At 33.0% G+C, this 16,213-nt stretch overlaps 1 protein-coding gene across 3 annotated transcripts in view; it reads left to right on the plus strand.

The window, feature by feature from the left end:
• LOC145683953 (uncharacterized) overlaps nt 1-16,213 on the plus strand; it is a 318,861-nt gene that overhangs the window by 140,194 nt on the left and 162,454 nt on the right. For all 3 annotated transcript variants that reach the window (XM_081755667.1, XM_081755668.1, XM_081755669.1), the window contains exons 9-11: nt 2,720-2,911; nt 7,423-7,614; nt 12,128-12,319. In XM_081755667.1, the coding sequence (XP_081611793.1) occupies nt 2,720-2,911; nt 7,423-7,614; nt 12,128-12,319 (576 nt within the window). The remainder of the gene's footprint in view (nt 1-2,719; nt 2,912-7,422; nt 7,615-12,127; nt 12,320-16,213) is intronic.

Consider the following 16,213-nt stretch of genomic DNA (forward strand, 5'->3'; position numbering starts at 1 on the left):
AACGTTTTTTCTTCTTCCGATTCCTTCCACGCCAACCAATATAAGTTATTACACTTGTGCAATATTAAATATACTCCATAGTTCTGAATAGTCACAACAACATTCAAAAAAAATTTTCTGACCAGAACAAAATTAATTATTTAATAAGTATACGATTTTTGTTACAGTTTCATGGACCTAACGTCCTCTTCATCATACACTGAGAAAAGACAGATGACAGAAAATCTTATATCTTCCTCAGGCGTTAGTTAGCATTTTCATTTATCCCTAATGATCCCTAATGATAAATGAAAATGCTAACTAACAGCTGAGGGAGATATAAGATTTGCTGTCATCTGTTTTTTCTCAATGTCTGATGAAGAGGACGTTAGGTCCATGAAACTGTAACAAAACAAGTATAGTTATTAAATAAATCATTTTGTTCTGGTCAGAAAAAAAATTTAAAATGTTATTGTGCAAAATTCCACCTTGAAATGTGTCAGTCGGTTCTGCGTCACAGTATAGTAATATGTCCACAGAATGCATATCTCGATGATGAGAAGTATATTAAAAAATAAATTTATTCTCACGTACCAAATTGTTCAATTACAAGATATAACATACACACATAAAACACACCATTCACTGATACATATGGTAGTTACCATCGTTTGATCTCTTATCTTTGAAAAGTATTTTGTTTCAACATAGAGAAATCAAAGTAGTTGGTTTTGAGTTGATAAGTTTGGTCTATATCTCATTAACCGTTAAGAACTGTTATGCTGTTAGCAGCATACTGAAAAAGTTGATGGTGATATACTTCAGCAACTTTTTCACTTCAATAGATGAAGTTGTTCTTATACAGCATAAATGTTTACGCACTAGCTTTATACTGATGGAATTGAGAATAGAAAATAAGGTAATTTGAGCTGAATATCCCAATGTTTTCTTCGTGTGTAATTAAAATATTGTAAGATGAGTCAAAGGGTAGTACGTCTCACAGTCATCATAGCTCAGCATGTTTTTGCTTATGTTCACTCTAGTCAAATTCAAACGTGGTACGTAATATGAATTGAAATGAAATCTTACATTTTAACGTCTTAGTTTTAAGCTCTTTAGGCTAAGGAAGGCACTTGATTAAGGGAAGTGAATGATAAAGAGGGAATAAATTGTGGAATGAGAAAGTGGGAACTAACTGTATTATACAGGGAAAACCCATCTAAAAGATGTTGTCGAGAACAAATTACTTGGCTGGGTATCACATCAGGGACCCAAGGTTTTAGGGATAATCGCTGAAACACTAAGTCACCATGTTTCCCGCAAGCTACTGAAATGTGACAGAAAAGTCGTTTTGTGCACTGTTTTTCTATTGTTATGTAGGAAAGAGAACCATCCGTCTGAAATTCATCCAGAGATTGTAGAGATTTGTGTAGAATATATTCAAATATTTATTTCAGCCGACGAATTGATATAACGGACAAAAAGCAAGTGGCAGGCATTAAATACCAATCTATGGGAGGAAAATGTTTCACGTTGATGGACTCCAACCAACACCCACCGTACAAATTCCCGATCTAGTCCCGTTAACTACCATCTTTCTGTATTTCTGAAGAAATACATTCGAAGATGTTTGACACTCTGAATGCAGGCTGCTAACTGACTTATGAATAAAATATTTCTGCAACAGTGATGGCAGATTCGTCCTCCTTGCGGACTAATTCATTCCTCTGGAGTAAATATCTGCACTGCCGTAGTGACTATATGAAATTTTAGTGTGATATCATATACATAAAAAGTACATTTTCATGGTTGGATTGCTTCGCATTCAAAAATAAATTAAATAGTCACTTTTGTGATTCTTCCTTGTACTGGTATAAATAGTCAGAACTTTGTTTAGTTCAATGACGTGTATCGATTAGCATATGTCTCGTTGTGGGGTATATTTCCTTTAAAAATATTTTAAAGTTTATTAATATCACCAACTGAGACTTGATAAGATTGTTATTAGTAGGTACGTCCGCCCGTTGCTTCGCATGACAACCCTTCAACGGACGCATTCTTTTTTAAATTCCGATTTTCATAATATCTTTCTTGAGTGTCTACATTGCCCCAGTTTGCTAATGTATACAATGTGTTAACGATTTAACGGATCACGACGGCTTTAACGGTGATTAACAATAGTTTATATTCCATACACAAAAGGAATTTTTAAATCTGCTTTTCGCAAAAATAGCTTGAGTGATTATCTCGACAATGTTTGTTCATGAAATCAATCCGTTAATATACTAACGGATAACAGTGACCTCAACTGTGCCTATGTATGGTTAATATCCCATGAAAGTGTGAACGTGCTTATGAATAGCATACTTTTAAAATTTCTTACATGCACAAGGTAGCTAGAGTGATTATCTCGCCCAAGTTTACTAGTGGTTTCCATTTTTTAACGTATTGTATTCGAATATTTAAAACTATATCCAATTTCTTCAGATTCATCGTTTCATATGTATACCTGCAAAAAAACACGTGTTTAAAATCCATGTTTTAAATAAATTTTATAATAATAAAGTACCTATGTAACACAAGATGTGAAAATGATACGTTGCAGAACACAAGTAACCTCCTTCCACTGGCAAAACTAGAAACAAAGCTACTGTCTCCAAAGTGAAGCTGTTCTATATAATTCCTATTAATTATACTTTTTGTTTAGATCTAACAAGAGTGTTAAAATCAATATTTCCAGAATTTCTCAGAAGCTGACTTAAAAGATATAAGAAAAGCAAACAAAAAATCTGGCGACAATAAAGTGACACCAGCCACTGGTGGCTTATCTGTTTCACGAAAAAACGCAACAAGAAGCGTTGCAACAGGAAACACAAATTCGTGTGGCTTTACTCCCACTGGTGATCCTAGCCTTCAAATCCAGGTAGAGAAGGTAAGTAAACGGAAATTTTGTTTATTAACTTTCTATCTCATACGCACACACAAACACACAAAAGTTAGGTTTTCTCGTGAGATTCCTTTTCGTGAATATCTAGATCCGGTAATGAAATCAGATTAAAATACTAGTATTTCATTATTTAAGTAGTATCACATATCACTTGTTTCCGTCATGCTTTAGAATATCAGTATCAGAAAAGTAAATAAAAATAAATACACTAGAACGTAAAATTATCTGAATAAATGTAAAAGAATCTGAATAAGTGGTGGATAATCCAATGTCAGTTCGTTTTACTATATTTTATTAAGTCAACAAATAAATGAGTTTGATTTGATATATAAGATTGAATAAAAATCAATGCATTTAAGCAAGGATAGTAATATTGTTGTTAATTCACCTGTAGTATCACCTCTATAAAACGTTGTTGCCTATTTGAGGTAGTTTTTTTTACTCCAAAGTTATTCTGCAACAACTGTGTAGTAGTGAAACGTTAAAATATTTATCATGTTACAATCGCCACTGTTAAGAATCGTAAAATATATAACAATCGATAGTACTCTGTTGCTGCTCCTTCATACGGAGAACTGTTAACAAACTAAAGTGGATGTGGCGTCAAGCTAGATTATTATTTTTAAAGCGTTTGTAAGAAAAATTAATAACAAATCAAAAATTCAATTTTAGTTTCATGACATCAAGAATGCCATTTGTTGTTGTTAGGTCTACTATGTTGCTCTTCGCTTTCGACTATATTTTGATTCTCGTAACCACATGTAAACCGTATATTACACACTTCATTACCCCTCATAACAATCATATCTGTTTAATAAGAAAAACACTTTTCTTTTAAAATAATTGTTTCGGACACGTATACAGGAAAACATTGATAGTATGTTACTAAAATGTTTTTCCATGCCGTGTAGTATTAATACCGAATACCTCTTGAAAACTACCCCAAAATATGATCCGTTGAAGCAGCATCATGCTTGTTAAAAATTTTAAATTGCTCGTACAACACAGAGCTATTGTATAGAATCAATACAGCTAGTTTTTCTGTGTGTAATGAAGTTACATATAAATAGTTCTCCTTGCTTATCCTATTTCTAATATAAAAAGACTTTGTGTTAGCTAGTTTTGTTGCTATTTCATCCCAGTAAATTAATTTGATGCAATTTATATATCTTTTCTACTGTTTTCATTCGTATTTAGGTTTTAAGTAAACACTTTTCAACAGAAATTTACCAGTATACAAATTAACGAAAGTATTGAAAGTTTCATTGTTTTATCTCAATGATCATATAACCACCAACGTATTACCCAATTCTACAGGATGGCGTCAATCCGGATGATTATTTGAAACTTCAATACTGCACAGGCGAAATAACTTATATTGGTTGAAAACAGTGTTTACGAAAAGAGGAACAAACACCACCTTATATAATTAATCGCAATTTAGGATTGAAATATAGAATATCATGTTACCAAAGCTCATAGTTGTTACGAAACTAAGTCTGTTCTAGATGTGCGAAATTTTAATTTTGATCGACATTGTAACGTTCCGTCTCGCACCATATTAGCTTGGATGAAGAAGTTTCAAGAGACTTGTAATGTGTTGGAGGTCAGAAATGAAGCTTCAAATAAGTGCAAACCCATGAGAAACTGGAAAGACGAACATTACGGTTTCTTCCAAGTTACGTTTCCTTATGGACATATTTAGCTTCGTAATAACTACAAAGTTAGGAACCAGATATTATGGCTCTAATACCTCACCCCAGTCGATCATACAAGTCAACGTTTTTTCTTCTTCCGATTCCTTCCACGCCAACCAATATAAGTTATTACACTTGTGCAATATTAAATATACTCCATAGTTCTGAATAGTCACAACAACATTCAAAAAAAATTTCTGACCAGAACAAAATTAATTATTTAATAAGTATACGATTTTTGTTACAGTTTCATGGACCTAACGTCCTCTTCATCATACACTGAGAAAAGACAGATGACAGAAAATCTTATATCTTCCTCAGGCGTTAGTTAGCATTTTCATTTATCCCTAATGATCCCTAATGATAAATGAAAATGCTAACTAACAGCTGAGGGAGATATAAGATTTGCTGTCATCTGTTTTTTCTCAATGTCTGATGAAGAGGACGTTAGGTCCATGAAACTGTAACAAAACAAGTATAGTTATTAAATAAATCATTTTGTTCTGGTCAGAAAAAAAATTTAAAATGTTATTGTGCAAAATTCCACCTTGAAATGTGTCAGTCGGTTCTGCGTCACAGTATAGTAATATGTCCGCAGAATGCATATCTCGATGATGAGAAGTATATTAAAAAATAAATTTATTCTCACGTACCAAATTGTTCAATTACAAGATATAACATACACACATAAAACACACCATTCACTGATACATATGGTAGTTACCATCGTTTGATCTCTTATCTTTGAAAAGTATTTTGTTTCAACATAGAGAAATCAAAGTAGTTGGTTTTGAGTTGATAAGTTTGGTCTATATCTCATTAACCGTTAAGAACTGTTATGCTGTTAGCAGCATACTGAAAAAGTTGATGGTGATATACTTCAGCAACTTTTTCACTTCAATAGATGAAGTTGTTCTTATACAGCATAAATGTTTACGCACTAGCTTTATACTGATGGAATTGAGAATAGAAAATAAGGTAATTTGAGCTGAATATCCCAATGTTTTCTTCGTGTGTAATTAAAATATTGTAAGATGAGTCAAAGGGTAGTACGTCTCACAGTCATCATAGCTCAGCATGTTTTTGCTTATGTTCACTCTAGTCAAATTCAAACGTGGTACGTAATATGAATTGAAATGAAATCTTACATTTTAACGTCTTAGTTTTAAGCTCTTTAGGCTAAGGAGGGCACTTGATTAAGGGAAGTGAATGATAAAGAGGGAATAAATTGTGGAATGAGAAAGTGGGAACTAACTGTATTATACAGGGAAAACCCATCTAAAAGATGTTGTCGAGAACAAATTACTTGGCTGGGTATCACATCAGGGACCCAAGGTTTTAGGGATAATCGCTGAAACACTAAGTCACCATGTTTCCCGCAAGCTACTGAAATGTGACAGAAAAGTCGTTTTGTGCACTGTTTTTCTATTATTATGTAGGAAAGAGAACCATCCGTCTGAAATTCATCCAGAGATTGTAGAGATTTGTGTAGAATATATTCAAACATTTATTTCAGCCGACGAATTGATATAACGGACAAAAAGCAAGTGGCAGGCATTAAATAACAATCTATGGGAGGAAAATGTTTCACGTTGATGGACTCCAACCAACACCCACCGTACAAATTCCCGATCTAGTCCCGTTAACTACCATCTTTCTGTATTTCTGAAGAAATACATTCGAAGATGTTTGACACTCTGAATGCAGGCTGCTAACTGACTTATGAATAAAATATTTCTGCAACAGTGATGGCAGATTCGTCCTCCTTGCGGACTAATTCATTCCTCTGGAGTAAATATCTGCACTGCCGTAGTGACTATATGAAATTTTAGTGTGATATCATATACATAAAAAGTACATTTTCATGGTTGGATTGCTTCGCATTCAAAAATAAATTAAATAGTCACTTTTGTGATTCTTCCTTGTACTGGTATAAATAGTCAGAACTTTGTTTAGTTCAATGACGTGTATCGATTAGCATATGTCTCGTTGTGGGGTATATTTCCTTTAAAAATATTTTAAAGTTTATTAATATCACCAACTGAGACTTGATAAGATTGTTATTAGTAGGTACGTCCGCCCGTTGCTTCGCATGACAACCCTTCAACGGACGCATTCTTTTTTAAATTCCGATTTTCATAATATCTTTCTTGAGTGTCTACATTGCCCCAGTTTGCTAATGTATACAATGTGTTAACGATTTAACGGATCACGACGGCTTTAACGGTGATTAACAATAGTTTATATTCCATACACAAAAGGAATTTTTAAATCTGCTTTTCGCAAAAATAGCTTGAGTGATTATCTCGACAATGTTTGTTCATGAAATCAATCCGTTAATATACTAACGGATAACAGTGACCTCAACTGTGCCTATGTATGGTTAATATCCCATGAAAGTGTGAACGTGCTTATGAATAGCATACTTTTAAAATTTCTTACATGCACAAGGTAGCTAGAGTGATTATCTCGCCGAAGTTTACTAGTGGTTTCCATTTTTTAACGTATTGTATTCGAATATTTAAAACTATATCCAATTTCTTCAGATTCATCGTTTCATATGTATACCTGCAAAAAAACACGTGTTTAAAATCCATGTTTTAAATAAATTTTATAATAATAAAGTACCTATGTAACACAAGATGTGAAAATGATACGTTGCAGAACACAAGTAACCTCCTTCCACTGGCAAAACTAGAAACAAAGCTACTGTCTCCAAAGTGAAGCTGTTCTATATAATTCCTATTAATTATACTTTTTGTTTAGATCTAACAAGAGTGTTAAAATCAATATTTCCAGAATTTCTCAGAAGCTGACTTAAAAGATATAAGAAAAGCAAACAAAAAATCTGGCGACAATAAAGTGACACCAGCCACTGGTGGCTTATCTGTTTCACGAAAAAACGCAACAAGAAGCGTTGCAACAGGAAACACAAATTCGTGTGGCTTTACTCCCACTGGTGATCCTAGCCTTCAAATCCAGGTAGAGAAGGTAAGTAAACGGAAATTTTGTTTATTAACTTTCTATCTCATACGCACACACAAACACACAAAAGTTAGGTTTTCTCGTGAGATTCCTTTTCGTGAATATCTAGATCCGGTAATGAAATCAGATTAAAATACTAGTATTTCATTATTTAAGTAGTATCACATATCACTTGTTTCCGTCATGCTTTAGAATATCAGTATCAGAAAAGTAAATAAAAATAAATACACTAGAACGTAAAATTATCTGAATAAATGTAAAAGAATCTGAATAAGTGGTGGATAATCCAATGTCAGTTCGTTTTACTATATTTTATTAAGTCAACAAATAAATGAGTTTGATTTGATATATAAGATTGAATAAAAATCAATGCATTTAAGCAAGGATAGTAATATTGTTGTTAATTCACCTGTAGTATCACCTCTATAAAACGTTGTTGCCTATTTGAGGTAGTTTTTTTTTACTCCAAAGTTATTCTGCAACAACTGTGTAGTAGTGAAACGTTAAAATATTTATCATGTTACAATCGCCACTGTTAAGAATCGTAAAATATATAACAATCGATAGTACTCTGTTGCTGCTCCTTCATACGGAGAACTGTTAACAAACTAAAGTGGATGTGGCGTCAAGCTAGATTATTATTTTTAAAGCGTTTGTAAGAAAAATTAATAACAAATCAAAAATTCAATTTTAGTTTCATGACATCAAGAATGCCATTTGTTGTTGTTAGGTCTACTATGTTGCTCTTCGCTTTCGACTATATTTTGATTCTCGTAACCACATGTAAACCGTATATTACACACTTCATTACCCCTCATAACAATCATATCTGTTTAATAAGAAAAACACTTTTCTTTTAAAATAATTGTTTCGGACACGTATACAGGAAAACATTGATAGTATGTTACTAAAATGTTTTTCCATGCCGTGTAGTATTAATACCGAATACCTCTTTAAAACTACCCCAAAATATGATCCGTTGAAGCAGCATCATGCTTGTTAAAAATTTTAAATTGCTCGTACAACACAGAGCTATTGTATAGAATCAATACAGCTAGTTTTTCTGTGTGTAATGAAGTTACATATAAATAGTTCTCCTTGCTTATCCTATTTCTAATATAAAAAGACTTTGTGTTAGCTAGTTTTGTTGCTATTTCATCCCAGTAAATTAATTTGATGCAATTTATATATCTTTTCTACTGTTTTCATTCGTATTTAGGTTTTAAGTAAACACTTTTCAACAGAAATTTACCAGTATACAAATTAACGAAAGTATTGAAAGTTTCATTGTTATATCTCAATGATCATATAACCACCAACGTATTACCCAATTCTACAGGATGGCGTCAATCCGGATGATTATTTGAAACTTCAATACTGCACAGGCGAAATAACTTATATTGGTTGAAAACAGTGTTTACGAAAAGAGGATCAAACACCACCTTATATAATTAATCGCAATTTAGGATTGAAATATAGAATATCATGTTACCAAAGCTCATAGTTGTTACGAAACTAAGTCTGTTCTAGATGTGCGAAATTTTAATTTTGATCGACATTGTAACGTTCCGTCTCGCACCATATTAGCTTGGATGAAGAAGTTTCAAGAGACTTGTAATGTGTTGGAGGTCAGAAATGAAGCTTCAAATAAGTGCAAACCCATGAGAAACTGGAAAGACGAACATTACGGTTTCTTCCAAGTTACGTTTCCTTATGGACATATTTAGCTTCGTAATAACTACAAAGTTAGGAACCAGATATTATGGCTCTAATACCTCACCCCAGTCGATCATACAAGTCAACGTTTTTTCTTCTTCCGATTCCTTCCACGCCAACCAATATAAGTTATTACACTTGTGCAATATTAAATATACTCCATAGTTCTGAATAGTCACAACAACATTCAAAAAAAATTTTCTGACCAGAACAAAATTAATTATTTAATAAGTATACGATTTTTGTTACAGTTTCATGGACCTAACGTCCTCTTCATCATACACTGAGAAAAGACAGATGACAGAAAATCTTATATCTTCCTCAGGCGTTAGTTAGCATTTTCATTTATCCCTAATGATCCCTAATGATAAATGAAAATGCTAACTAACAGCTGAGGGAGATATAAGATTTGCTGTCATCTGTTTTTTCTCAATGTCTGATGAAGAGGACGTTAGGTCCATGAAACTGTAACAAAACAAGTATAGTTATTAAATAAATCATTTTGTTCTGGTCAGAAAAAAAATTTAAAATGTTATTGTGCAAAATTCCACCTTGAAATGTGTCAGTCGGTTCTGCGTCACAGTATAGTAATATGTCCGCAGAATGCATATCTGGATGATGAGAAGTATATTAAAAAATAAATTTATTCTCACGTACCAAATTGTTCAATTACAAGATATAACATACACACATAAAACACACCATTCACTGATACATATGGTAGTTACCATCGTTTGATCTCTTATCTTTGAAAAGTATTTTGTTTCAACATAGAGAAATCAAAGTAGTTGGTTTTGAGTTGATAAGTTTGGTCTATATCTCATTAACCGTTAAGAACTGTTATGCTGTTAGCAGCATACTGAAAAAGTTGATGGTGATATACTTCAGCAACTTTTTCACTTCAATAGATGAAGTTGTTCTTATACAGCATAAATGTTTACGCACTAGCTTTATACTGATGGAATTGAGAATAGAAAATAAGGTAATTTGAGCTGAATATCCCAATGTTTTCTTCGTGTGTAATTAAAATATTGTAAGATGAGTCAAAGGGTAGTACGTCTCACAGTCATCATAGCTCAGCATGTTTTTGCTTATGTTCACTCTAGTCAAATTCAAACGTGGTACGTAATATGAATTGAAATGAAATCTTACATTTTAATGTCTTAGTTTTAAGCTTTTTAGGCTAAGGAAGGCACTTGATTAAGGGAAGTGAATGATAAAGAGGGAATAAATTGTGGAATGAGAAAGTGGGAACTAACTGTATTATACAGGGAAAACCCATCTAAAAGATGTTGTCGAGAACAAATTACTTGGCTGGGTATCACATCAGGGACCCAAGGTTTTAGGGATAATCGCTGAAACACTAAGTCACCATGTTTCCCGCAAGCTACTGAAATGTGACAGAAAAGTCGTTTTGTGCACTGTTTTTCTATTATTATGTAGGAAAGAGAACCATCCGTCTGAAATTCATCCAGAGATTGTAGAGATTTGTGTAGAATATATTCAAACATTTATTTCAGCCGACGAATTGATATAACGGACAAAAAGCAAGTGGCAGGCATTAAATACCAATCTATGGGAGGAAAATGTTTCACGTTGATGGACTCCAACCAACACCCACCGTACAAATTCCCGATCTAGTCCCGTTAACTACCATCTTTCTGTATTTCTGAAGAAATACATTCGAAGATGTTTGACACTCTGAATGCAGGCTGCTAACTGACTTATGAATAAAATATTTCTGCAACAGTGATGGCAGATTCGTCCTCCTTGCGGACTAATTCATTCCTCTGGAGTAAATATCTGCACTGCCGTAGTGACTATATGAATTTTTAGTGTGATATCATATACATAAAAAGTACATTTTCATGGTTGGATTGCTTCGCATTCAAAAATAAATTAAATAGTCACTTTTGTGATTCTTCCTTGTACTGGTATAAATAGTCAGAACTTTGTTTAGTTCAATGACGTGTATCGATTAGCATATGTCTCGTTGTGGGGTATATTTCCTTTAAAAATATTTTAAAGTTTATTAATATCACCAACTGAGACTTGATAAGATTGTTATTAGTAGGTACGTCCGCCCGTTGCTTCGCATGACAACCCTTCAACGGACGCATTCTTTTTTAAATTCCGATTTTCATAATATCTTTCTTGAGTGTCTACATTGCCCCAGTTTGCTAATGTATACAATGTGTTAACGATTTAACGGATCACGACGGCTTTAACGGTGATTAACAATAGTTTATATTCCATACACAAAAGGAATTTTTAAATCTGCTTTTCGCAAAAATAGCTTGAGTGATTATCTCGACAATGTTTGTTCATGAAATCAATCCGTTAATATACTAACGGATAACAGTGACCTCAACTGTGCCTATGTATAGTTAATATCCCATGAAAGTGTGAACGTGCTTATGAATAGCATACTTTTAAAATTTCTTACATGCACAAGGTAGCTAGAGTGATTATCTCGCCCAAGTTTACTAGTGGTTTCCATTTCTTAACGTATTGTATTCGAATATTTAAAACTATATCCAATTTCTTCAGATTCATCGTTTCATATGTATACCTGCAAAAAAACACGTGTTTAAAATCCATGTTTTAAATAAATTTTATAATAATAAAGTACCTATGTAACACAAGATGTGAAAATGATACGTTGCAGAACACAAGTAACCTCCTTCCACTGGCAAAACTAGAAACAAAGCTACTGTCTCCAAAGTGAAGCTGTTCTATATAATTCCTATTAATTATACTTTTTGTTTAGATCTAACAAGAGTGTTAAAATCAATATTTCCAGAATTTCTCAGAAGCTGACTTAAAACAAATAAGAAAAGCAAACAAAAAATCTGGCGACAATAAAGTGACACCAGCCACTGGTGGCTTATCTGTTTCACGAAAAAACGCAACAAGAAGCGTTGCAACAGGAAACACAAATTCGTGTGGCTTTACTCCCACTGGTGATCCTAGCCTTCAAATCCAGGTAGAGAAGGTAAGTAAACGGAAATTTTGTTTATTAACTTTCTATCTCATACGCACACACAAACACACAAAAGTTAGGTCTTCTCGTGAGATTCCTTTTCGTGAATATCTAGATCCGGTAATGAAATCAGATTAAAATACTAGTATTTCATTATTTAAGTAGTATCACATATCACTTGTTTCCGTCATGCTTTAGAATATCAGTATCAGAAAAGTAAATAAAAATAAATACACTAGAACGTAAAATTATCTGAATAAATGTAAAAGAATCTGAATAAGTGGTGGATAATCCAATGTCAATTCGTTTTACTATATTTTATTAAGTCAACAAATAAATGAGTTTGATTTGATATATAAGATTGAATAAAAATCAATGCATTTAAGCAAGGATAGTAATATTGTTGTTAATTCACCTGTAGTATCACCTCTATAAAACGTTGTTGCCTATTTGAGGTAGTTTTTTTTACTCCAAAGTTATTCTGCAACAACTGTGTAGTAGTGAAACGTTAAAATATTTATCATGTTACAATCGCCACTGTTAAGAATCGTAAAATATATAACAATCGATAGTACTCTGTTGCTGCTCCTTCATACGGAGAATTGTTAACAAACTAAAGTGGATGTGGCGTCAAGCTAGATTATTATTTTTAAAGCGTTTGTAAGAAAAATTAATAACAAATCAAAAATTCAATTTTAGTTTCATGACATCAAGAATGCCATTTGTTGTTGTTAGGTCTACTATGTTGCTCTTCGCTTTCGACTATATTTTGATTCTCGTAACCACATGTAAACCGTATATTACACACTTCATTACCCCTCATAACAATCATATCTGTTTAATAAGAAAAACACTTTTCTTTTAAAATAATTGTTTCGGACACGTATACAGGAAAACATTGATAGTATGTTACTAAAATGACTTACCATGCCGTGTAGTATTAATACCGAATACCTCTTTAAAACTACACCAAAATATGATCCGTTGAAGCAGCATCATGCTTGTTAAAAATTTTAAATTGCTCGTACAGCACAGAGCTATTGTATAGAATCAATACAGCTAGTTTTTCTGTGTGTAATGAAGTTACATATAAATAGTTCTCCTTGCTTATCCTATTTGTTATATGAAAAGACTTTGTGTTAGCTAGTTTTGTTGCTATGTCGTCCCAGTAAATTAATTTGATGCAATTTATATATCTTTTCTACTGTTTTCATTCGTATTTAGGTTTTAAGTAAACACTTTTCAACAGAAATTTACCAGTATACAAATTAACGAAAGTATTGAAAGTTTCATTGTTATATCTCAGTGATCATATAACCACCAACGTATTACCCAATTCTACAGGGTGGCGTCAAGCCGGATGATTATTTGAAACTTCAATACTGCACAGGCGAAATAACTTATATTGGTTGAAAACAGTGTTTACGAAAAGAGGAACAAAAACCCCTTATATAATTAATCGCAATTTAGGATTGAAATATAGAATATCATGTTACCTAAGCTCATAATTGTTACGAAACTAAGTCTGTTCTAGATGTGCGAAATTTTAATTTTGATCGACAATGTAACGTTCCGTCTCGCACCATATTAGCTTGGATGAAGAAGTTTCAAGAGACTTGTAATGTGTTGGAGGTCAGAAATGAAGCTTCAAATAAGTGCAAACCCATGAGAAACTGGAAAGACGAACATTACGGTTTCTTCCAAGATACGTTTCCTTATGGACATATTTAGCTTCGTAATAACTACAAAGTTAGGCAACCAGATATTATGGCTCCAATACCTCACCCCAGTCGATCATACAAGTCAACGTTGTTTCTTCTTCCGATTCCTTCCACGCCAACCAATATAAGTTATTACACTTGTGCAATATTAAATATACTCCATAGTTCTGAATAGTCACAACAACATTCAAAAAAATTTTTCTTGCCAGAACAAAATTAATTATTTAAGAAGTATACGATTTATGTTACAGTTTCATGGACCTAACGTCCTCTTCATCAGACATTGAGAAAAGACAGATGACATCAAATCTTATATCTTCCTCAGGCGTTAGTTAGCATTTTCGTTTATCCCTAATGATCCCTAATGATAAATGAAAATACTAACTAACGGCTGAGGAAGATATAAGATTTGCTATCTTCTGTCTTTTCTCAATGTCTGATGAAGAGGACGTTAGGTCCATGAAACTGTAAAAAACTCGTATAGTTATTAAATAAATCATTTTGTTCTGGTCAGAAAAAAATTTTAAAATGTTATTGTGCAATATTTCACCTTGAAATGTGTCAGTCGGTTCTGCGTCACAGTATAGTAATATGTCCGCAGAATGCATATCTGGATGATGAGAAGTATATTAAAAAATAAATTTATTCTCACGTACCAAATTGTTCAATTACAAGATATAAGGACTGTATTAAATAACATACACACATAAAAACACCATTCAGTAATACATATGGTAGTTACCATCGTTTGATCTCTTATCTTTGAAAAGTATTTTGTTTCAACATAGAGAAATCAAAGTAGTTGGTTTTGAGTTGATAAGTTTGGTCTATATCTCATTAACCGTTAAGAACTGTTATGCTGTTAGTAGCATACTGAAAAAGTTGATGGTGATATACTTCAGCAACTGTTTCACTTCAATAGATGAAGTTGTTCTTATACAGCATAAATGTTTACGCACTAGCTTTATACTGATGGAAATGAGAATAGAAAATAAGGTAATTTGAGCTGAATATCCCAATGTTTTCTTCGTGTGTAATTAAAATATTGTAAGATGAGTCAAAGGGTAGTACGTCTCACAGTCATCATAGCTCAGCATGTTTTTGCTTATGTTCACTCTAGACAAATTCAAACGTGGTACGTAATATGAATTGAAATGAAATCTTACATTTTAACGTCTTAGTTTTAAGCTCTTTAGGCTAAGGAAGGCACTTGATTAAGGGAAGTGAATGATAAAGAGGGAATAAATTGTGGAATGAGAAAGTGGGAACTAACTGTATTATACAGGGAAAACCCATCTAAAAGATGTTGTCGAGAACAAATTACTTGGCTGGGTATCACATCAGGGACCCAAGGTTTTAGGGATAATCGCTGAAACACTAAGTCACCATGTTTCCCGCAAGCTACTGAAATGTGACAGAAAAGTCGTTTTGTGCACTGTTTTTCTATCATTATGTAGGAAGGGGAACCATCCGTCTGAAATTCATCCAGAGATTGTAGAGATTTGTGTAGAATATATTCAAATATTTATTTCAGCCGACGAATTGATATAACGGACAAAAAGCAAGTGGCAGGCATTAAATACCAATCTATGGGAGGAAAATGTTTCACGTTGATGGACTCCAACCAACACCCACCGTACAAATTCGCGATCTAGTCCCGTTAACTACCATCTTTCTGTATTTCTAAAGAAATACATTCGAAGATGTTTGACACTCTGAATGCAGGCTGCTAACTGACTTATGAATAAAATATATCTGCAACAATGATGGCAGATTCGTCCTCCTTGCGGACTAATTCATTCCTCTGGAGTAAATATCTGCACTGCCGTAGCGACTATATGAATTTTTAGTGTGATATCATATACATAAAAAAGTTCATTTTCATGGTTGGATTGCTTCGCATTCAAAAATAAATTAAATAGTCACTTTTGTGATTTTCCCTTGTACTCGTATAAATAGTCAGAACTTTGTTTAGTTCAATGACGTGTATCGATTAGCATATGTCTCGTTGTGGGGTATATTTCCTTTAAATATATTTTAAAGTTTATTAATATCACCAACTGAGACTTGATAAGATTGTTATTAGTAGGTACGTCCGCCCGTTGCTTCGCATGAGAACCCTTCAACGGATGCATTCTTTTTTAAATTCCGATTTTCATAATATCTTTCTTGAGTGTCTACATTG

Source organism: Thermobia domestica, chromosome 4 (genome assembly GCF_964235325.1).
Source record: "Thermobia domestica chromosome 4, izTheDome1.hap1.1, whole genome shotgun sequence".
In the NCBI taxonomy this organism is placed as follows: Eukaryota; Metazoa; Arthropoda; class Insecta; order Zygentoma; family Lepismatidae; genus Thermobia; species Thermobia domestica.